This window comes from Ranitomeya imitator, chromosome 3, assembly GCF_032444005.1.
Source record: "Ranitomeya imitator isolate aRanImi1 chromosome 3, aRanImi1.pri, whole genome shotgun sequence".
NCBI classification, from domain to species: Eukaryota; Metazoa; Chordata; class Amphibia; order Anura; family Dendrobatidae; genus Ranitomeya; species Ranitomeya imitator.
This window is the reverse complement of record NC_091284.1, coordinates 755,998,514-756,022,536: the sequence shown is the minus strand read 5'-3', so window position 1 is coordinate 756,022,536 and position 24,023 is coordinate 755,998,514. Positions and strand designations below refer to the sequence as shown.

The window sequence follows — 24,023 nt, the reverse complement described above, 5'->3', positions numbered from 1 at the left end:
AGCTCCTGGCTGCAGATACTCACCCCGAACCTCTCTTCCCAGCAGCAGCTTCTCCCTGGCAGCTCTTGCTATGATCGCACACACTGAGCTGTGTGTGCGATGACAGAGGAAAATAAAAAACAAAATGGCCGCGATCTCCTCTCACAGCTGTGACGTAGCAGCCCAGGGGGCGTGCCCAAGTCACAGCTGAGAGGCAGGAGGAGCGGTCGGAGCCCGACTGTTGGCTCCTATGCCCATGGCTGCCGTAAGTGAGGTGTGCAAGTGTCGTGCCCAGACACTTACACCCACACTAATAAAAATGGCGGCCTCCAGTGGAAAAAGTAAAAACGAATAAATAAAGTATTAAAGTAGTACATTTACTTTTGTATTAAAAATAATTGATTATATAATCAATAATTATTAATACAAAAACTAAAATCACGGCACCCTCCCTTTAAAGTTTCTTTTCATTGGTCATTATGTCTTAATAGAAGCAGGTCACACCTGAAAGCAACAGTCTCTAAATTATATTAAGACGTTTTTTGCATCAGCCAAAATCCAGAGAACATAAAGCCCTGTGTTGTTACCACCATTCACCAACCATTGCTACAGAGATGGTTACAAGTCAGGAATCACCAGTTAGTCGCCATACTGCCAGTCACTTCTTTCTCATCCTACAAAGTTGAAATGAACACAGACCATAGTGAAGCACAGTGATGCCATGATATCTGTTTTGCAGTCATTTATTTGACCTTGTTTACACTACAACAATTCGCAATTTCAGTATGAATTGCGATGTCCGGTTTGGTCGCAGGTATCCTGTCCCGAACTCTGCAGCCTCGTATATATATGTATGAGGCTGTTGCGTTCTAAGAACCGTGGCTCATCCACTCATTACAGTCCATACTTGGATCTTCAGTGTCGAAACTGGGAAACCAGCCTTATACTGATAAAAATTTTATAAATCACAAAAGTGCTAACATGCACGTGACCTGCTAAGGCTTATTTCGGGGTATCTCTAACGGACAGCATTTACCTATACTTGTTGACCTGCATATGTGTAGGGTCAAATAAAACAATAAGAATCTTTTTGCAAGTTTCTCATTTCTATAACGTTTGACATTCTTATAATTTAATATCTATTTTATATTTGTACATATCGCCTCTGAACAAATCTAAATACGGTACTTATAAAGACAATGAAATAAATCCATGTATTATAAAACGTCATTGAAATCTATATGAAAATTGATATTTCATCTATTAAAATACAAGAAATTTTCATAAAAAAAAAAAATATATATATAATTGAAAGAAATGCGGCACTCACCCTTTGCTGCTTGTGAAATCGTGCTGTTTTTATTGGACCAACATGAAGAAATTGTTACATGTCCATGTATTACATCAGGCGTGCGGGGAGAGAAAGTGGTCGACGGCCATTTCGCACACGATGTGCTTCAACGGGTCCAGGACATGTAACAATTTCTTCATGTTGGTCCAATAAAAACAGCATGATTTCACAAGCAGCAAAGGGTGAGTGCCGCATTTCTTTAATTTTTTTGCATCATAGACTTTAAGCTATTAATCCTGAGCACCTCGATCCCTGAGATTTCGTGCAAGCTGGTAAAGTGGACTCGCGTTTATCCAAGTCCTGACAGAGTATTCCTCTGGTGCCATTCACTCTACAAACCTTTTCCGAGTAGTTTTGTGTATGTATATGTATGTATATTTATTTATTTTTTTAGTGGAAAAAAAAAAGGAGCAACTCTATAGCCACAATCGCATGTCTCTTCATGTACAGTAGAAAAAATAAGAACCCATGTTTTCCAAACATCCTATATCCATCATAGTAAAGTCTAGTTGATAAAATGACCTGTTCTATATGTAGCTGAAGATGACCAAAATAACGCAGTGAAAGGTTCTGTTGTAGGGTTTATTTAATAATTGTTTTTAGGAGTGAATATATTCATTCCGAGATGGGATTTTGATTTTATGTGCGCAAATGTTGTTCTGGATATATTACAATTATGAAGGAAATTGTATAATAGAAGAATTTGTGGAAAGCTTTTACAATGTTTTTTTTTTATTTGGGTTGATACATACGCAGGTCTGCTAGTAGAAGTGGATGGAAATGCTTTCCACATGATGCTATCCCAGACACAACTTGAGTCTGGAAATGTGTATCTAAATATTTCTGCATTTTATACAACTTTGAGTGTAGTCTGTACAAAACACCGAAGTATAGCAAAGTACAGTACAATCCATGTGATTGAGATTTTCTGCAGATATTCCAATCTGCGTGTTGTAAAGTTGCAGCAGATTTTTGTTACATATTTCTACCCTTTGGAATGAAAATGATAAAACCCCGTAACCTTTCATGAACTTAACCCTTTTTTTTGTTAAAATCACTGCCCGCATGGAGTTCTCCATGTTGGTAAATTGTATACCTGTAATGTAATATATGTTGATATAATTATAAGCAAAAGACCAGATATTTTAATTTGTCCCACTCTAACCCGCAGCAGCACCTACATGTTAGTTTGTTCTGATGTTGTTATATATTTTCCAGTGATGCTGGCAATAGCGATCGCGTTGTCATCCAAGAATTATTGAAAACTGTGGCCCAATCACAACAACTTGAGACAAGTACTCAAAGGGATTTCAAAGGTCTGTATCATTATCCATTTCCAAAAGTCTATAGTGTTCCTGTGTGCTGTCATAGCTCACTCTGGGGCTATATTCCCACTATAAGTTTTTAGTGTTTTTGACGCTACGTTTTTTTGCTGCTGTCTTAGGGTATGTTTCCACGTTCAGGAAACGCTGCCTCTTTGACGCTGCGCTGAGCCACAGTGTCAAAAACGCAGCGTCCAGATGTTACAGCATAGTGGAGTGATGGGATTTCATGAAATCCCATCACTACTATTCATTAAGATGCATGCGGCAGACCCGTGAAAACGCACATGCGGCGCACCTTTTAAGAACGCAGCATGTCCTTACATTGGAGAAAACACGCAAGGACAGCGCAGGTGACCTGCCAGTGACCTCAGGTGCAGATTTGGTCAGGATTTTACCTGCATAAAATCCTGACCAAATCCTGATGCAATCCTGAACGTGGACACATACCTTCACTGTTCTTGCAAAGAACTTTCCTGCTCGTTATGCTTTTTTTTTTTTTTTCTTTAACGCAGCATAAACTGACCTGTGTTGCGTGTTTCAGATTCACAGCATCTCAGATTCACAATTTCTTCTGCGGTACGCTGAGTTTTCTGTGCAGAATTTCCAAATAGATTTGCATTAGGTGTGGAAATTCTGCAGGTTAAAAATGCACATGTATTTTTAGTGCATTTCTGCAGAAGAAACGCATATAATCCGCACCTAAGTATGTCAATAAGGTTTTGTCAAAGAAAAAAAAGCATGTTAAAAAAAGCACACACTATGAAAAGACGCAGGTGATTTAATTTAAATAATAGGTGGCAAAATTCTACAACCTCAAAAATGCACCAAAAGCTCATCGTGGTAATGAAGCCTTATACTGAAGCTCTTGTTATATGAAGCAGACAGGACTCAAATATATAGGTCCATTAAATCTGAGTTTACTGAGTTTTTATATAACTACACTTTTTTTTTTATTAACTTTGTACACCATGGAAAGTTATAAAACCTTGCAAATTGCTTTATTAGGGCATTTTTCTTCATTCATGTAAAATAAAAATAATGTAAGTGGCTTCCAAACACTTGTTTATTTACCCATCCTTAGCTGCATTGTTATCAGAACATGCTCTGTACTTGGAGTACAGATGATGGCAGTGATGGGTCAGGATCTGTCTCCTCCTCTGGTTCTGGTAAGCAGGACACTCGATCTTCTGCGGCAGGCTTGACAGACCCAGCATAACTTTCCAGCCAAATACTCTGTGGAATGGTCACTTTCTGTATATTGAATGATGGGATGAAACCATTTTCTAACAAATAGAATATTTTGAGAGACCTGTTTATTGAGTCCTGTTTCACACTGAAGGCCTCCTTTTGACATAAAACAACTTATACCGGCAATGGTTGGAATCCATCCATGTCCTATATGTTTATGAAAAGTGTACCACAATGTATCAAATTGTTTCCCGTACTGGATTCATCCTGGTCTACTAGACTACTCAGTACCTTTCTGTTTATTTCAATATACTGAGCTGAAAAGGGCCACTGAAATGCTGATCGCATTCAACACACGCCGGCAGAGATCGCTTCATTCTTCGCTAGCATCACCGCGCCTGTGACATGATCGCAAGACGCCGATGGTTTGTCATGAGAGCCGATGGTCTGATGACCCTCGTGCCTATCATTATAATCCTTCTGTGAATGCTCCGAAGAGATCATGATTTCTACTACGTGAAGCTTCAACTATCCGATCGCTTGGGCTAGAAGTCCCCTAAGGAGAGTAAGGCTAGGTTCACATTGCGTTAGGGCAATCCGTTAAGCGCATAGCGCTAGCGGATTGCGCTAACGCAGTGTTTCTTTTTGGTCCGCGTTCGCCGTCCCCGCTAGCGCAGATCCCCGATCTGCGCTAGTGAGGAACGGACCTCGGACGCTGCAAGCAGCGTCCGAGGTCCGTCACAAAAGAACGGCACATCGCTAGCGTGTGCCGAAAATGGCACGCGCTAGCGATGCCCTACAGGCAGAAATAACATTGCTGTCAATGGGTGCGCTAACGGACCCGTTGCACGGCGTTGATTGCGACATTTTCGCCGTGCAACGCTGTGCGTTAGCGTTAACCCATTAACGCAATGTGAACCTACCCTAACAAATACGGTAACAAGTGAAAAACATGTTTAAAAAAAACCAAAACAAAAAATACCAAAGTTAAAATCGACTACACCCTCCCCCCAATTTTGGCCCATTGTAAATAAAATAATAAAAAATATACACATTTGACGTCACTGCATTCAGAAATGTGTAATCTATCAAAGTATAAAATATATTGATCCAATCAGTAAACGGCGTAACGAGTAGAAAAACGCTAGAATTACGGGAGGGTTTTTGGCTGCCGCAACATTGCCATAAAACTCAACAAGAGGCAGTCAAAATAGTATCATTAAAAAAAAAGTCAACTCAGGACACAAAAATAAGCCCCCAAATAGCACGTATCCCAAAAATTAAAAGCGTTACGAGTCTCAGAAAATGGCGACACAAGCAAATTTTTTTTTTTTTTTTGTTAGATTTCCCAAAAAATTTTCACAAATTAAAAACAAAACAAAAAACTAAATATTCGGTATCTGCGTACTCGTACTGATCTGGAGAATCATATAGCCAGATCATGATTTTTTTTTTTTTTTAACTCTTTTTAGTGACGAGGCAATATTACACAAATCAACAACATAATGGCTTTTTAAAGCATACAAATCAATTCTGGCTATTCCAACATGTAACAATAACTTGTTGAAGATAAATGAGTCTTCATATGAAAAAACAAAAAATCAGTTGTGAAATTTCACTTTTGCCATTTCACTGCACTTGGAATTATTTTCCCGCTTTCCAGTACTTTAAATGATAAAATCAATGGTTTAATTTAAAGGTACAATTCAACCCACAAAAAAACAAGCCCTCTTAAGGCTATATTGACCCAAAAAATTAAAAAGTTATGACTCTTTGAAGGGGAGAAAAATCGGAAAATCTCAAGTTTGTGAAGTGGTTAATGTGACCTGACCCCCTACCTAAGCTTGTGTTACCAGGGTACATTTACAAGCTATCTAGACCTGAGTAGCTCTCTATTATTGTAGCTATGGTTGGGCAATCTGTTTGCAGAGCGTCTCATATCTGATGGTCATTGAACATCACATTACTTTCATACATGTGAGCATTTAATATGTTTGCTCAGTTGCTTAGTACAATATTCAGTAACACAGTGTTCCAGATCGTAGTATCCATGCATCTCCATTGCATGTTCATCATGCACAATATACCTTTTTTTTGCTTACTTTTGTCAGTAACATTGCAGTTGTTTTTTTTTTCTCTCTGCAGTTGTGCTGCTAACCGAGGTGGATAAACTTACTAAGGACGCTCAGCACGCACTGAGGAGAACCATGGAGAAGTACATGTCTACTTGTAGGCTCATTTTATGCTGTAATTCTACATCAAAAGTCATTGCTCCAATAAGAAGCAGATGTCTGGCAGTTCGTGTGCCCGCGCCGAGCATTGAAGAGGTATGATTGACCCTAAGAAGTTATATTGTTTTTAGTCTTTAGAAAACGGTGACCCCTTTACACCTAGTACCCATATAGTCTGTTACTTCCATGCACTGGCCTTGTGCACACCAAAAGCAATCTGAGAAAAGTGTGATGTGAAACATGGCCAGTATAGGACTCTGGTGAAACTGGAAACCTGTTATCTTTCTACCAATACATGACCAACAGAATCAGTGAGAGAATGGATATATTTTTCAGCGCCGGAGTGGCAATTGTAAGCCTTCTGCCCCCATTTTTATACTCTCCCTCCGGCATCTTCACTGTTTTTCGGCATGGCTCTGATCCCACTGTGCCTTCTTGTGCCCATAACTTCTGATTGGCCGGAAGTCAGTAGTTACATCACAGCTCAGTGCAATTTTATGAGAGCAATATGAGGCTCTCATAGACCTGTATAGAAAAGTGACTTACGGGTGCACTCCAGCAAACACTGGAGCTGCCGGCAGGTTAGTTTTCGCCGTAGATAGACAGACAGATACTATGTAAAACGATGAAGGCAGTGGCAGGTGAGTATGATATGGGGCAGGGAAATTACATTTAAAGCACCACTCCAGCTGTGCATTGAGTATTCAAAAAAAAAATAAAACTTGCTGGAGTGGTGCTTTAATTACAAGAGGACATACTGTCACGGATCCCTTCTCCGTGGTGTAACTAATTAATCACGTGCCTGCTCTCAGCACGTGACTTGGGTTGTGCCTGCAAGGGTTAATCTATCTCACCACTCTCAGTCCAGCATTCAACCTCTGTCCTATGCTGTAATGGGAGCATAAATCACACACCGACCCAGACCACTCACCCGCTCATACACGCTGCCACCACTCATCGAACACATGGGCAATGAGACCCGGAAATATTAATACTAATAATGTCTAACACTCATAAGGCTCACACACCTTAGGCTATGGATTCTTTTAGAACATTCAAGGTTCAACTTGTTAAAGTTTTATACTTTAATACAAAAAGGTTCAGTGCTTACAGTAAGAAAAGGTATAAAAATATGATAATAATGACATACAACTTCCGCAAAACAGTATAAAAATAAACAGGAGAAAACTTACAGAAATCATCTAACTGGTAGTTTGCTTTCTACTCCCTGAGGGGGGGTGAATGGAGTTGGTGGAACACATCAGCGTCTCAGGCTGCCCTCACATGTGAACACGTTTTAGGTATACAGGTCTAATTTATAACTTTGGTCTGGAGGTTTCTAGACCAGCCCCTCAGGTTAATATAATTGCTTGTTTTTTTATTGGACCACGGCCGTGCCCCCCAATGAATATATTATTTTCTCTTGAGATCCTTTGTGTAAAAGTTCTCACAGAGATACTATCAGTCCGTAATTAACACCTCTCTTCCAAGAGCTAGGAGGTGTCAAATGTTACCTTTCTTCTTGGCTTCCAGCAGGACCCCCTGGTGAGATTGGAGACAGAAGTCTACTTGTCTCAGGAAAATACATATTGACACCTGGGTGCGACCTGCAGCTTTTCAATACAGATGTTAAATTATTGCCAGTGACACAATAGATCTATACATAGTGTGTGTGTGTGTGTGTGTGTGTGTACACACACGCACGCACGCACGTACGTACAGTACAGTACAGACAAAGTTTGGACACACCTTCTTATTTAAAGATTTTTCAGTATTTTCATGACTATGAAAATTGTACATTCACAATGAAGGCATCAAAACTATGAATTAACACATGTGGAATTATATACTTAACAAAAAAGTGTGAAACAACTGAAATTATGTCTTATATTCTAGGTTCTTCAAAGTAGCCACCTTTTGCTTTGATGACTGCTTTGCACACTCTTGGCATTCTCTTGATGAGCTTCAAGAGGTAGTCACCGGGAATGGTTTTCACTTCACGGGTGTGCCCTGTCAGGTTTAATAAGTGGGATTTCTTGCCTTTATAAATGGGGTTGGGACCATCAGTTGTGTTGTGCAGAAGTCTGGTGGATACACAGCTGATAGTCCTACTGAATAGACTGTTAGCTGCTTTTTTCTTGCCATAATACAAATTCTAAGTAAAGAAAAACGAGCGGCCATCATTACTTTAAGAAATGAAGGTTAGTCAGTCTGAAAAATTGGGAGATCTTTGAAAGTGTCCCCAAGTGCAGTTGCAAAAACCATCAAGTGCTACAAAGAAACTGGCTCACATGAGGGCCGCCCCAGGAAAGGAAGACCAAGAGTCACCTCTGCTTCTGAGGATAAGTTTATCCGAGTCACCAGCCTCAGAAATAGCAGGTTAACAGCAGCTCAGATTAGAGACCAGGTCAATGCCACACAGAGTTCTAGCAGCAGACACATCTCTACAACAACTGTTAAGAGGAGACTTTGTGCAGCAGACCTTCATGGTAAAATAGCTGCTAGGAAACCACTGTTAAGGACAGGCAACAAGCAGAAGAGACTTGTTTGGGCTAAAGAACACAAAAAATGGACATTAGACCAGTGGAAATCTGTGCTTTGGTCTGATGAGTCCAAATTTGAGATCTTTGGTTCCAGCCACCGTGTCTTTGTGCAACGCAGAAAAGGTGAAGCATGGAGGAGGAGGTGTGATGGTGTGGGGGTGCTTTGCTGGTGACCCTGTTGGGGATTTATTCAAAATTGAAGGCATACTGAACCAGCAAGGCTACCACAGCATCTTGCAGCGGCATGCTATTCCATCTGGTTTGCGTTTAGTTGGACCATCATTTATTTTTCAACAGGACAATGACCCCAAACACATCTCAAGGCTGTGTAAGGGCTATTTGACCAAGAAGGAGAGTGATTGGGTGTTATGCCAGATGACCCCAATCAGGATGGTTTGGGGTGAGCTGGACCGTAGAGTGAAGGCAAAAGGGCCAACAAGTGCTAAGCATCTCTGGGAACTCCTTCAAGATTGTTGGAAGACCATTCCCGGTGACTACCTCTTGAAGCTCATCAAGAGAATGCCGAGAGTGTGCAAAGCAGTCATCAAAGCAAAAGGTGGCTACTTTGAAGAACCTAGAATTTAAGACATAATTTCAGTTGTTTCACACTTTTTTGTTAAGTATATAATTCCACATGTGTTAATTCATAGTTTTGATGCCTTCAGTGTGAATGTACAATTTTCATAGTCCTGAAAATACAGAAAAAGCTTTAACGGAGAAGGTGTGTCCAAACTTTTGGCCTGTACTAACTCCATCTATCTATCGATAGATAGTTAGTACAGGCCAAAAGTTTGGACACACCAGTTTGGACACACCCAGGCAGAGACTGAATTAAACAGCCCCATCCCCCTGGCTGTAGATCTGGGTCCCAGTTAGACATTACTGCATCCTGTGAATGTCTTAAGTTAGGAATACTCCTTCTATTTTTACTGTTTTTAGTATTGAAGAAAACTTTACCTTGCAGATCTGCACAGTTCTGTTTAATGTGTGCAAAAAAGAAGGACTTTGTCTACCACAAGAGCTTGCTCGGAAGATCGCCGAGAAGTCTGGCAGAAACCTGCGTAAAGCACTTCTCATGTGTGAGGCTTGCCGCGTCCAACAGTACGTATGGTGATGTATATATTTGCTGTAATATTCAATGTTAATCAAATAGAATAACCACATTATTTAGTTCATACTGATTTTTTTTTATTTATTTATTTATTTTCTTAAATAAATGCTACAGATATCCCTTCAGCTCAGATCAAGACTTGCCAGAGACGGATTGGGAGGTTTATGTGAAGGAAACTGCCAATGCTATAGTCAGCCAACAATCTCCACAAAGGTTTGGCAATTTTTCTTTTACTCTTTATTAAAGTAAGCTGCAGAATTCATTGGAAATTATGTAAAATAAGACCAAACCTTCTATGTGCATTACTCCACTTGATGTATTGATGTATTGATATATAGATAAATGATCAGAGCAGAGATGAGTGGTCTTTACTGTCAACAGTTACAGATACTTCGCCTGATTCTGTGGTTTTTAAACCCTTTCCCCCAGGCTAACAGTAGGGCAAACTAGTTCTTCTCCAAGGGCTTGATTCATTCCTCTTATGCCTGTTTCTTTTTCCTCCTTTTTAAAGCTTTTTATTCTTAGTCTCTCCTATTATAGCTTTATATTATACTTATTCTTGAGTTTTTTTGTTTGTTTTTTTTTTTACCTGTCCGCCGTCGTGTATGTGAGTTTTGTAATCCAGTCCAGTTTTGTTTTTTTTTGGGGGGGAGGAATGTCCCCTTGGAGTGATTATTTTATGTGCCAGAAATTTTTGTGCTATGCCAGAGTTGTGTGCTACATTTGAAAGGGAATCTTATCACCTAATTTTGGCCCTATAAACTGCGGTCACCGTCAGTGGCTTATCTACAGCATTCTGTAATGATAAGCCCCTGATGTATCCTGAAAGATAAGAAAAACCGGTTCTATTATAGGCTAGGGTCACATTGCGTTAGTGCAATCCGTTTAGCGCTAGCTGATTGCGCTAACGCAATGTTTTTAATGGGGCCGCGGTTCGGGGTCGCGTTAACGTCCCCGATCTGCGAGAGCGGGGAACGGACCGCGGGCGCGCCTCGGACGCTGCAAGCAGCGTCTGCGGCGCGCCAGAAAACACTGGCGCGTCGCTAGCGCGTGCCGAACATGGCACGCGCTACTGAAGTGCATTCCCATTGCCGTGAATGGGCGCGCTAACGGACGCGCTGCACGGCGTTAATTTCGCCATGCAACGCTGTACGTTAGCGCGTTCCCATTAACGCAATGGGAACCTAGCCATACTCACCCAGGAGCGGTCCGGGTTTGATGGGCGTCGCGGTCCGGGTCCAGTACCTCCCATCTTCATACGATGACGTCCTCTTCTTCCCTTCCTGCCGCGGCTCCGGCGCAGGCGTACTATATCTGCCCTGCTGAGGGCAGAGCAAAGTACTGCAGTGCGCAGGCGCCGAGCCTCTGACCTTTCCCGACACCTGCGCACTGCAGTACTTTGCAGGTACCTACCCTAAAGGTCAATGTCTGACCCTTAAGAGCCTTGCCATGTGAAATGACGCACGTCTGTAGACAGCTGTTTGGGAGTTCTTACACCCTTGTTTGCGTACAGTAGGGTACTGGTTAGCTGGGTGAGGGCAGTAGCAGGAACGTTGAGTTCCTTTCACCATGGCCTACTTTAATATTTGATCACTCCCATTTTTAACAAGAACAATAACTAAATTACTGTTAATGCAATGGTTAATGCAAATTGTGCAATAAAATGTCACCTTGCATACCGTGAGAGTATTTCTGCCCACCCATCAACACTCTGAGAAATTCTGTTGAAAAGCAAATAAAGTGAATTGTCCATTAATGTGGAGGACGGTCCATCTGTCACTGAACAGATGTTTGGGCAGGTTAGTTTTGATCTGTCCTATGTAGTTTTCAGCCAACCGTGAATTTCCACCTCATTAGGTTTACCAGCACTTTAGTGAACTGAAGATCTGTGACTCTTCCTATAATCCGGATTTATAAGGCTGAACCTTCAGAATAAAGATCGCTAGTGCAATTAAAGTGAATATAAATGTGTCATGAAAATTGGTTGTAAACTGCCATTTTTTGTACATGGCTGATGTCATTCATTCTTTTTGAAAAGTGTTTCCTCTAGGAACATGTTGCTCATTCTGATTTATTAACTGTCCTTTTTTTTCCTCTTTCCTGTCTATCCTGGAACCCCCCACTATTTACCAGAAGGAGGGACTTGTAGCTCCTGTTCTCCCCTGGCTGTAAGACTGCAGCCAGGAGGAGTTAATGGAGGCTGCTGGTTGTATGGGCGCCCTGCTGCTTCATTCAAGGCTGACACTTGTAGGAACGGCAGAACTAGTATCTTCAATGTATCCGTAGCCTACACTTGTCTCCTCTTCTCCTGGCTGCAGTCTTATAACTAGTGGAGAACAGGAGTCTTGTGTCCCCCCACTCTAATGACTTTGGGTCTAGTGGTGGAACCAACCCCATTCTAACAGCTGTTACCTGTCAAGTGGGGACGTGATAACTTTAGGCTAGAATACCCCTTTGAATGTTAGAATGTAACCAATAAATGCACTTTGATAGCATCCCGTGTTTGCATGGGTTTCCTCACACTTCAAAGACAAACTGATAGCAAATGTAGATTGTGAGTTCCAATGGGGACAGCAGTGATAAAGCACGATGGTCCTATGTAAGTGAGTAAAATAAATTAATATTGTGCTAATAGCATGTAATGTTCTGATTTCAATAGGTTGCTGGAGGTCCGTGGACGACTGTATGAACTCCTAACCCATTGTATTCCAGCTGAGATTATAATGAAGGTACATGGGGTTTGCACATAAATGTGAACTCTTTTATATGTAATGTATACTTTCTTGTAAGTGGTTGCCTTGTAGTTGTAGTATTGCCTTTTTATTTTTTTTTTAACCCTTCAGTTACTCTGATTTGTTTTCCAGGTCAGTAGGATTACAGCGATATCAAATATGTTTCTTAAAATGATTACTGTGGAAGGGTCAAAATAAGAGTGGTGTAAATTTATAAATTATTTTATATTTACATTTGTTTTCTCATATATATATATTTTTTTTTTTTTAGTACCCTTAGGACTTAAGGGCTTTAAGTGGTTAAACTACAGCAATCTGTATTACACGGGTGGCATCTGCCATGTATAATGCAGCCGGCTTCATACCTTGTTTTACCACCTATGGTGAAATTGTACGTCATGGACCATTAACTGTTGTTGTTATTATTATTTATATAGCACCATTAATTCCATGGTGCTGTACATGTGAAAAGGGGTTACATACAGGGTTATAGATATCGTTAACAGTAAACAAATTTACAGTGACAGACTGGTACAGAGGGGAGAGGACCCTGTCCTTGCGGATTTACATTCTTCAGGATAGTGGGGACGAGACAGGAATGTTGGTGTGCTGCAGCTCGGGCGGTCGGTGACGTGGCGGCAGCTCGGGCGGTCGGTGACGTGGCGGCAGCTCGGGCGGTGACGTGGCGGTCGGTGACGTGGCGGCAGCTCGGGCGGTCGGTGACGTGGCGGCAGAATGGTTATTGCAGGCTTTCCCAAAGAGATGGGTTTTCAGGTTCCGTCTGAAGGATCCGAGGGTGGTGGATAATCGGACGTATTGAGGTGTGGAATTCCAGAGGATGGGGGATATTCGGGAGAAATCTTGGAGGCGGTTGTGTGAGGAACGAATAAGTGTGGAGGAGAGGAGGTGGTCTTGGGAGGATCGGAGATTACGTGAGGGAAGATGGTGGGAGATTAGTTCAGAGATATAGGGAGGGGACAGGTTATGGATGGCTTTGTAGATCAGTGTTAGTAGTTTGAACTGGATTCGTTGGGGAATTGGGAGCCAGTGGAGGGATTTGCAGAGGGGTGAAGCAGGGGAGTAGAGAGGAGAGAGGTGGATTAGCCGAGCAGCAGAGTTGAGGATAGACTGGAGTGGTGCATGGGAGTTAGCGGGGAGGCCACAGAGGAGGGTGTTGCAGTAATCGAGGCGGGAGATGAGGGCATGCACAAGAGTTTTAGTAGACTGTGGGCTGAGGAAGGGACGGATTCTGGCAATATTTTTGAGTTGGAGGTGGCAAGGGTTTGGACGTGCGGTTTGAAGGACAGGGCAGAATCGAAAGTTACCCAGAGGCAGCAGATTTCAGGTGCGGGAGAGAGCGTGATGCCGTTTACTATAATAGATAGTTCAGGTAGGGGGATACGTGAGATGGGGGGGGGGGGGGGGAAAAGATGATGAGTTCGGTTTTGTCTACATTGAGTTTTAGGAAGCGAGAGGTGAAGGAGGAGGATATGTCTGACAGACACTCCGGGATTCTGGACGGAAGAGAGGCGACATCTGAGCCAGAGAGGTAGATCTGAGTGTCGTCCGCATATAGATAGTACTGGAAGCCATGGGACTTTGAGTTGTCCCAGGCCAAGGGTATAGATGGAAAAATGTAGGGGCCCTAGGACAGGGCCTTGAGGGACTCCAACAGAGAGAGGGCGGGATGAGTTGGTAGTGTGGGAGTGAGAAACACTAAATGTGCGGTCGGAAAGGTATGAGGCAATCCAGCACAGGGCAAGGCCTTTGATGCCGAGGGAAGAAGGAATCTGTAGCAGTAGGTGGTTGTCGACTGTGTCGAAAGCCGAGGACAGGTCAAGAAGGAGGAGGATGGAGAACTGTCTGTTAGCTTTGGCTGTGAGTAAGTCATTAGTAATTTTGGTCAGAGCAGTTTCGGTGGAGTGGTGGGGGCGGAAGCCAGATTGGAGGTTGTCAAGGAGAGAGCTGGATAAGAGGTGGGAGGAAAGTTGAGTATGGACATGCTGCTCAAGGAGTTTGGAAGCAAACGGGAGCAGTGATATGGGGCAATAGCTGGGCATAGCGGTTGGGTCAAGGTTAGCTTTTTGAGGATGGGTGTGATGGTGGCATGTTTGAAGGCAGAGGGGAAAGTACCAGAGCGATAGGTTGAAGAGATGGGTTAAGGCTGGAATGAGCGTGTTAGTGAGGTTGGGGAGCAAGTGGGAAGGGATGGGGTCAAGTGCACAGGTGGTGAGGTGTGATTTGGAAAGGAGGCAAGTAAGTTCTCCTTCAGTGATGTTGGAGAGGGAAGTTATTGGGGAAGGGCAGAGGTCTGGTATATGGAGTGGTTGGGGTGGTGGAAAAGTAAAGGTTTGCTTTGTTTGGTCGATCTTGTTTGTGAAGTAGGTGGCAAAGTCCTCAGAACAGATTAGGGGAGTTGGAGGTGGCAGTGGTGGGCGGAGGAGAGAGTTAAATCTGCTGAACAGTTGTTTTGGGTTGTAGGATAGTGGAGATACAAGGTTAGTGAAATAGGTCTGTTTAGCAGAAGTGAGGGCTAGTTTTGTTTGAAAGCGGTGAAGTTGTCTTACAGGCGTGTTTTTTTTTTTTCCAACTCCGCTCAGCGATCCTGGATGCTTGTCTTAGGTTTTTGGTGAGGTTGATATGCCAGGGTTGCCTATTGATTTGTCGCACTTTGCCATGCATGAGAGGGGCGACTGAGTCTATGGCTGATGTGAGGGTGGAGTTATAGAAAGCGGTGGCGCTATCCGTGTCGTGGAGTGAAGATATGGAGGACAGGGGTAGAAGAGAGTCTGTGAATGTCTACGTGTGCAAGGTTTCTGTGAGGATGTGGTACTGGCTGGATGTGGGGGGCAGGTGAGGAGGACAAGGATGAGAAGGTGAGTAGATGGTGGTCAGATAGGGGGAAGGGAGAGGTTGTGAGATTAGATAAGGAACAGAGGCGGGTGAAGATTAGGTCTAGTGTATGTCCGTCTGTGAGGGTGGCTGTAGAGGACCACTGAGTAAGTCCAAAGGATGAGGTAAGGGCCAGGAGCTTGGAGGCTGGCGGGTGTCAGTAGGGATATTAAAATCACCCATTATGATGGTGGGGATGTCAGCAGAGAGTTATGGTTTTGGGTGGAGGGGGTTGTGCACTAGAATGTTTTTTGTTGTATTTTTTTTTTTGTGGGGGGGGTCTCACTTCAACCCCTTCTTAGGCCGGTTTCACACGTCCAGATCTCCTCTCAGCGCCGGTAGCAGGTCCTGTGTGAGCGGTCACGTGGTACCGCTCATTAGTGATGAATATGCGCATATTCATCACTAATGAGCGGTACCACATGACTGCTCACACAGGACCTGCTGCCGGCGCTGAGAGGAGACATCGCGGGAGCTGGGTGAGTATTTCTTGGCGGGCGCGCGCACAGGGGATGGGAGGCGGGAGGTGACCCCCAAACTTTATTTTTAACACAAACAAAAAAAAATTGATTTTTCATCCCTTCTCTCCTGCAAGCGCTGCTTTCAGCCGAGCAGGACAGAAGGGATGAATGCCGGCTTCAGCACCACACGCAGTGGGGACAGCGCTTACTGTAGCGCTGTCTCTCCTGCGGGGGCGGTACGTGCACACTGAGGAGAGTGCACACTGTTCTCCGTGTGCACGTGTGCGGGACGCTTTGCTGACCGTGCTGCCGGAGAAAAGCGGACATGTCTCCGTGTTTTGCACACGGACACACGGTCCGTGAAAACTTGGAGACGTGCATAGACCCATTCATTTGAATGGGTCTACGTGTGTCAGTGTCTCCGGTACGTGAGAAAACTGTCAGTACACGTACCGGAGACACTGACATGTGAAAGAGGCCTTAAAGGGTATCTAACATGTGAAGCCCCATGCAATCAGTGAACAACTCTACATTTCTCCTAATTTTTGGCACCTCTGCTCCAAACCCTCTCTGGCTTACATATGCCCAAATATGCAGAGGTGGATAGTCTTGGTCAGTGATTCATTAGTGACTTTGATAGCTTTTTGGGATATGAGGAAATTCAGTCTTGTCTGTATTAGAGGAGAAATGTATTAGTAATGAATGCCAGCATTGAGCACGTATTTCTCCCCCAAGTAGTTTTGCACCACATTCATTAACAAGGCACACACCCTGTGCATGAATGTAACCTAGGCTGAAAGTGCCAGATTAGAATGATTGCAATGAGTCACAAACTGCAACTGTGTGGTTGCATAAATATAATGTTTAGCCTGATCCGATACCATCTGATGTACAGGGACACCTCCTCATACAGTACATCTTTCTGAAGACTATTTTTTATCTAGACTGAATTCTACATTCTTACACTTGCATATATATCATGCATGTCTATTGGTATATATGTTAAAAAAGATCAAACTACTAACTAGATAACTTTTCTTTTTTTTTTTTTTTTTTTTTTTTACAGTTTTAGGATGTTGTAATTGCTGCTATACATAAGTTGACAAATGTGCCCTAGTAATTAGACAGTGCAGACTTATACTATACAATCTGAAAATGCGTCAAATCTCATGCAATCATGTTGGATGATAACTTGTTTCTTTAGATGCTAAAAAGGCAGCCGTATTTACCAACACAGGTCACTCAATTAATGCACTACAGCAGAGGTCCCCAACTCCAGTCCTCAAGGCCCACCAACAGGTCATGTTTTCAGGATTTCCTTTGCATTGCACAGGTGATGCAATTATTACCTGGGCAAGACTAAGGAAATCCTGAAAACATGACCTGTTGGTGGGCTTTGAGGACTGGAGTTGGGGACCTCTGCACTACAGGATATACAGGCCCACCTGGATAATAGGACAAGGCAACACAGGTGCAAGATATTTGTAAAACAAGCACTCCCACACCTACCCGTGGGAGCACCTACCATGAGTAAGTCAGGTGCTGTGCACTACTCATGTGACTGGTGCCCTATACAAGCCACATATGTGGGCATTTCTAATGCTAGGAAACCAACCCTCCATGAATTGGTAGTTGTGTGAGTGGTTGTTTTCGATATTTTTCACCTGTGTTGCTTCTGCCTTAATCATTGGAGCCGCTGCATCCTGTATTGCATTAGTATTGTGACCTGTGTTTGTAAGTACAGCTGCATATTACAATTATTTTTTATTTTTTTGGGTCGTTCATCTTTAGACTCCCATGACTATACTTAGACTACTTTTTTCGGTTGCTGGGCAGAACAGTTTTTGTGCCCCGGTTTTGGTGCTCATTCTCCCGTTATGCCTTGCCCCTCTTTCCATCTAAGTCACTTTTAACTAAAGCTACGCCACTAACACATTGTGAGACAAACCGTTCTCTAAGCACATAATAAATGGTTCTAAAAGTAGATGTAACAATTTGGCAAAGGCAAGATGCACTCACAATTCTTATTATGCATTGCTTGAATAGCGCTATCTTATTCCGCAGCGTTTTACATACATTGTCACCACTGTCATTGTCAAACATGGGGAGAACAAACTCCTTGCAGATGTTGTCCTTGGTGAGATTTGAACCCAGAATCCCAGCGCTGCAGTGCTTACCACTGAGCCACTGCGCTATTAGTAAACTTGGCCCGTTGTGCCTTTCAGGTGTCCCTCCTCCCTGCTGTTGCCGAGCTTTCTCACTGTTCAGTACAAGCTGCAGCTGTCAGGCTGGGTAGGCATAGACTGAATAAACTTGGACTTGTGAGCTCTCTCCCTCTTTAACTGGGCTCAAAATACTCCTCTTAATATCAGTATTATAGACTGGAAAATAAGAACACCAGTCCTATCGGGTCCAAGTAATCGATTTAATAAAGTATATTTTGTATTGTGAAATCTGGTGACAGATCCTCTCTCTTACTATTTTTATGTACAAAAAATGAAGTCTTGAGTTATCCATGAAATCAGTAGTTTAACGCTTGTATTAATTTCGTGTTCCTTCATTCCAGTCTTTATTATCGGAGCTCCTTAATAACTGTGACGGACAGCTAAAAGGCGAAGTGGCGCAGATGGCAGCCTACTACGAGCATCGGCTGCAGCTCGGAAGCAAAGCAATCTATCACCTGGAAGCGTTTGTGGCAAAATTTATGTCCATCTACAAGAGATTCATGGAGGACGGACTTGAAGCCATGATGTTCTAGACTTATTTCTGCTCTTGAACAGATATTGGTCATGTACTCAGACCATGATGCCACTTGTATCTGTACACATTCCTAAAAAACCATGTGTATGAAGTTAAGGATTATGGAAGATAAATCATTCTTAAGTACTAAAGAACATCTCGGAGGATTTTTTTCAAAATCTGTGTTTGCTAATATTACACCTGTACAGTCCCTGATGACAGGCGGCAATCACTAGATTTGCTTTGTAGGAACGCTTGACATCCTCTGAGTGAAAATGATCTGCTGTCACTGGTTGAAATAATCCTTTGTGCAGTGATTTTCATGCTGTAAATTACACAAACCGTGACTGACAAGGGACTAAATATATTTTCTCATCAAACCTTCCATGAAATGTCTAACATTGTTTTATGGAAAATTTCTTTATTGATAAAAAGTATCTACTAAGAAAAAGAAGATATGTTACGCTGTATTTCTTCATTCATAGTTACATAAGTTGAAAAAAGACCTATGTCCATTAAGTAAAACCTTTCTCCATCATTTGTACATTTTTTTACTAAATGAACTATAACCCACAATATTATGTGCATTGAAGAAATCATCCAGCCCTGTCTTAAAAGCTGTTCTAGTGTCTGCCATTACTACCGCTTGTGGTCGACATCCCACAGTCTTACTGCTCTACCTGTAAAGAACCCTTTCCTATTTAGCTGTCAGAATCGCCTTTCTTCCACCCATAATCAGTGCCCCCGGTCCTTAGTATTGCCTTTGGAAGGACTAAGTCATGTGCCAGTTCTTTGTATTGACCACACTTATATTTATCCATGTAATGAGATCTCCTCGGAGGCGTCTTTTTTTTCTAAGGTAAACAAGCCCAACTTTTCCAACCTCTCACCACGAGAGACCTTCCATCCCTTGTAGTAATCTAGTTGCCCACCTTTGAACTGATTCTAACTTCGGAATATCCTTTTTAAAATGCGGAGCAAAAAACTGGATCACATGTTCTAGATGTGGCCTCACCAGTGATTTATAGAGGAGTAACAATACATTGGGATCACTGGATTTTATCTTTTTATATACCCTAAAATCTTGTTTGCTTTTGCGGCTGCCGCTTGACATTGAGTACTGCTGCTCAGCTTACTTGTAACCAGAATACCCAAGTCCTTCTGTTCTGTAGTCCCGAGTATACTCCCATTCAATATATACAGTGGGGCAAAAAAGTATTTAGTCAGTCAGCAATAGTGCAAGTTCCACCACTTAAAAAGATGAGAGGCGTCTGTAATTTACATCATAGGTAGACCTCAACTATGGGAGACAAACTGAGAAAAAAAAATCCAGAAAATCACATTGTCTGTTTTTTTAACATTTTATTTGCATATTATGGTGGAAAATAAGTATTTGGTCAGAAACAAACAATCAAGATTTCTGGCTCTCACAGACCTGTAACTTCTTCTTTAAGAGTCTCCTCTTTCCTCCACTCATTACCTGTAGTAATGGCACCTGTTTAAACTTGTTATCAGTATAAAAAGGACACCTGTGCACACCCTCAAACAGTCTGACTCCAAACTCCACTATGGTGAAGACCAAAGAGCTGTCAAAGGACACCAGAAACAAAATTGTAGCCCTGCACCAGGCTGGGAAGACTGAATCTGCAATAGCCAACCAGCTTGGAGTGAAGAAATCAACAGTGGGAGTAATAATTAGAAAATGGAAGACATACAAGACCACTGATAATCTCCCTCGATCTGGGGCTCCACGCAAAATCCCACCCCGTGGGGTCAGAATGATCACAAGAACGGTGAGCAAAAATCCCAGAACCACGCGGGGGGACCTAGTGAATGAACTGCAGAGAGCTGGGACCAATGTAACAAGGCCTACCATAAGTAACACACTACGCCACCATGGACTCAGATCCTGCAGTGCCAGACGTGTCCCACTGCTTAAGCCAGTACATGTCCGGGCCCGTCTGAAGTTTGCTAGAGAGCATTTGGATGATCCAGAGGAGTTTTGGGAGAATGTCCTATGGTCTGATGAAACCAAACTGGAACTGTTTGGTAGAAACACAACTTGTCGTGTTTGGAGGAAAAAGAATACTGAGTTGCATCCATCAAACACCATACCTACTGTAAAGCATGGTGGTGGAAACATCATGCTTTGGGGCTGTTTCTCTGCAAAGGGGCCAGGACGACTGATCCGGGTACATGAAAGAATGAATGGGGCCATGTATCGTGAGATTTTGAGTGCAAACCTCCTTCCATCAGCAAGGGCATTGAAGATGAAACGTGGATGGGTCTTTCAACATGACAATGATCCGAAGCACACCGCCAGGGCAACAAAGGAGTGGCTTCGTAAGAAGCATTTCAAGGTCCTGGAGTGGCCTAGCCAGTCTCCAGATTTCAACCCTATAGAAAACCTTTGGAGGGAGTTGAAAGTCCGTGTTGCCAAGCGAAAAGCCAAAAACATCACTGCTCTAGAGGAGATCTGCATGGAGGAATGGGCCAACATACCAACAACAGTGTGTGGCAACCTTGTGAAGACTTACAGAAAACGTTTGACCTCTGTCATTGCCAACAAAGGATATATTACAAAGTATTGAGATTAAATTTTGTTTCTGACCAAATACTTATTTTCCACCATAATATGCAAAAAAATGATAAAAAAACAGACAATGTGATTTTCTGGATTTTTTTTTCTCAGTTTGTCTCCCATAGTTGAGGTCTACCTATGATGTAAATTACAGACGCCTCTCATCTTTTTAAGTGGTGGAACTTGCACTATTGCTAACTGACTAAATACTTTTTTGCCCCACTGTATGCAGCTATGGGATTACCCTCTTAGGTGCATTATCCTACATTAAACTTCATTTGCCAAGTGTTTGCCCATTCAGTCATTTTATGCAGATCGTTTTGCAACATTGTACTGTCAAGGTCAGATTTTAATATCCTACATAGCTTGGCGCTATGATACTGATTAAAATCAGTAATTCCATGCTGGCAGACTCCCTTTAACCCCTTCCCGACCCATGACGCCACGTAGGCGTCATGAAAGTCGGTGCCAATCCGACCCATGACGCCTATGTGGCGTCATGGAAAGATCGCGTCCCTGCAGATCCGGTGAAAGGGTTAACCCATTTCACCCGATCTGCAGGGACAGGGGGAGTGGTAGTTTAGCCCAGGGGGGGTGGCTTCACCCCCTCGTGGCTACGATCGCTCTGATTGGCAGTTTCACTTTCAACAGCCAATCAGAGCGATTTGTAATATTTCACCTATTATAACGGGTGAAATATTACAATCCAGCCATGGCCGATGCTGCAATATCATCGGCCATGGCTGGAAATACTAATGTGCCCCCCACCCCACCGATCGCCCCCCGATCTGGCCGGTACACTGCTCCGGCTCCCCTCCGTCCAGTGCTCCGCTCCCCCCGTGCTCTTGTCCGCTCCCCCCGTGCTCCAATCACCCCCCCTGCACTCCGATCCACCCCCCCCACCCCCGTGCTCCGTTCCAGCCCCCCCGTGCTCCGTTCCACGCCTGCCGCGCTCCGATTTCCCCCCCCATGCTCCAATCCCCGTGCTCCCCCCCACCCCATCATACTTACCGATCCTGCCGGGCTCCGTCCGTCTTCTCCATGGGCGCCGCCATCTTCCAAAATGGCGGGCGCATGCGCAGTGCGCCCGCCGAATCTGCCGGCCGGCAGATTCGTTCCAAAGTGCATTTTGATCACTGAGATAGATTATATCTCAGTGATCAAAATAAAAAAAATAATAAATGACCCCCCCCCCCTTTGTCACCCCCATAGGTAGGGACAATAAAAAAATAAAAGAATTTTTTTTTTTTCCACTAATGTTAGAATAGGGTTAGGGGTAGGGCTAGGGTTAGGGTTTCGGTATGTGCACACGTATTCTGGTCCTCTGCGGATTTTTCCGCTGCGGATTTGATAAATCCGCAGTGCTAAACCGCTGCGGATTTATGGCGGATTTACCGCGTTTTTTTCTGCGCATTTCACTGCGGTTTTACAATTGCGATTTTCTATTGGAGCAGTTGTAAAACCGCTGCGGAATCCGCACAAAGAAGTGACATGCTGCGGAATGTAAACCGCTGCGTTTCCGTGCAGTTTTTCCGCAGCATGTGTACAGCGATTTTTGTTTCCCGTAGGTTTACATTGAACTGTAAACTCATGGGAAACTGCTGCGGATCCGCAGCGTTTTCCGCAGCGTGTGCACATACCTTTAGAATTAGGCTATGTGCACACGGTGCGGATTTGGCTGCGGATTCGCAGCAGTGTTCCATCAGGTTTACAGTACCATGTAAACATATGAAAAACCAAATCCGCTGTGCCCATGGTGCGGAAAATACTGCGCGGAAACGCTGCGTTGTATTTTCCGCAGCATGTCAATTCTTTGTGCGGATTCCGCAGCGTTTTACACCTGTTCCTCAATAGGAATCCGCAGGTGAAATCCGCACAAAAAACACTGGAAATCCGCGGTAAATCCGCAGGTAAAACGCAGTGCCTTTTACCCGCGGATTTTTCAAAAATGATGCTGAAAAATCTCACACGAATCCGCAACGTAGGCACATAGCCTTAGGGTTAGGGTTGGAATTAGGGTTGTGGTTAGGGTTGTGATTAGGGTTATGGCTACAGTTGGGATTAGGGTTAGGGGTGTGTTGGGGTTAGGGTTGTGATTAGGGTTATGGCTACAGTTGGGATTAGGGTTAGGGGGTGTGGGGGGGTTAGTGTTGGAGTTAGAATTGAGGGGTTTCCACTGTTTAGGCACATCAGGGGGTCTCCAAACGCAACATGGCGCCACCATTGATTCCAGCCAATCTCGTATTCAAAAAGTCAAATGGTGCTCCCTCAATTCCGTGCCCTGACGTGTGCCCAAACAGTGGTTTACCCCCACATATGGGGTACCAGCATACTCAGGATAAACTGAGCAACAATTACTGGGGTCCAGTTTCTCCTGTTACCCTTGTGAAAATAAAGAAATGCTTGCTAAAACATCATTTTTGAGGAAAGAAAAATGATTTTTTTATTTTCACGACTCTGCGTTGTAAACGTCTGTGAAGCACTTGGGGGTTCAAAGTGCTCACCACATATCTAGATAAGTTCCTTGGGGGGTCTAGTTTCTAAAATGGGGTCACTTGTGGGGGGTTTCTACTGTTTAGGCACACCAGGGGCTCTGCAAACGCAATGCGACGCCCGCAGACCATTCCATCAAAGTCTGCATTTCAAAACGTCACTACTTCAATTCCGAGCCCCGGCATGTGCCCAAACAGTAGTTTACCCCCACATATGGGGTATCAGCGTACTCAGGAGAAACTGGACAACAAATATTGGGGTCAAATTTCTCCTGTTACCCTTTGGAAAATAAAAAATTGCAGGCTAAAAGATCATTTTTGAGAAAATAATTTTTATTTTCATGGCTCTGCGTTATAAACTTATGTGAAGCACTTGGGGGTTCAAAGTCCTCACCACA

General features: G+C 43.3%; 1 protein-coding gene across 1 annotated transcript in view; it reads left to right on the top strand.

Annotated features, from left to right (window-relative positions):
• The window catches only part of RFC3 (replication factor C subunit 3), a 32,737-nt gene extending 13,647 nt beyond the window's left edge, over positions 1-19,090 (top strand). Inside the window, exons 4-9 of the mRNA XM_069758983.1 lie at positions 2,549-2,646; positions 5,989-6,170; positions 9,582-9,718; positions 9,843-9,941; positions 12,388-12,457; positions 18,380-19,090. Coding sequence (XP_069615084.1) covers positions 2,549-2,646; positions 5,989-6,170; positions 9,582-9,718; positions 9,843-9,941; positions 12,388-12,457; positions 18,380-18,571 — 778 coding nt within the window. The 3' untranslated portion in view covers positions 18,572-19,090. The remainder of the gene's footprint in view (positions 1-2,548; positions 2,647-5,988; positions 6,171-9,581; positions 9,719-9,842; positions 9,942-12,387; positions 12,458-18,379) is intronic.
• Positions 19,091-24,023: the final 4,933 nt, after the last annotated feature.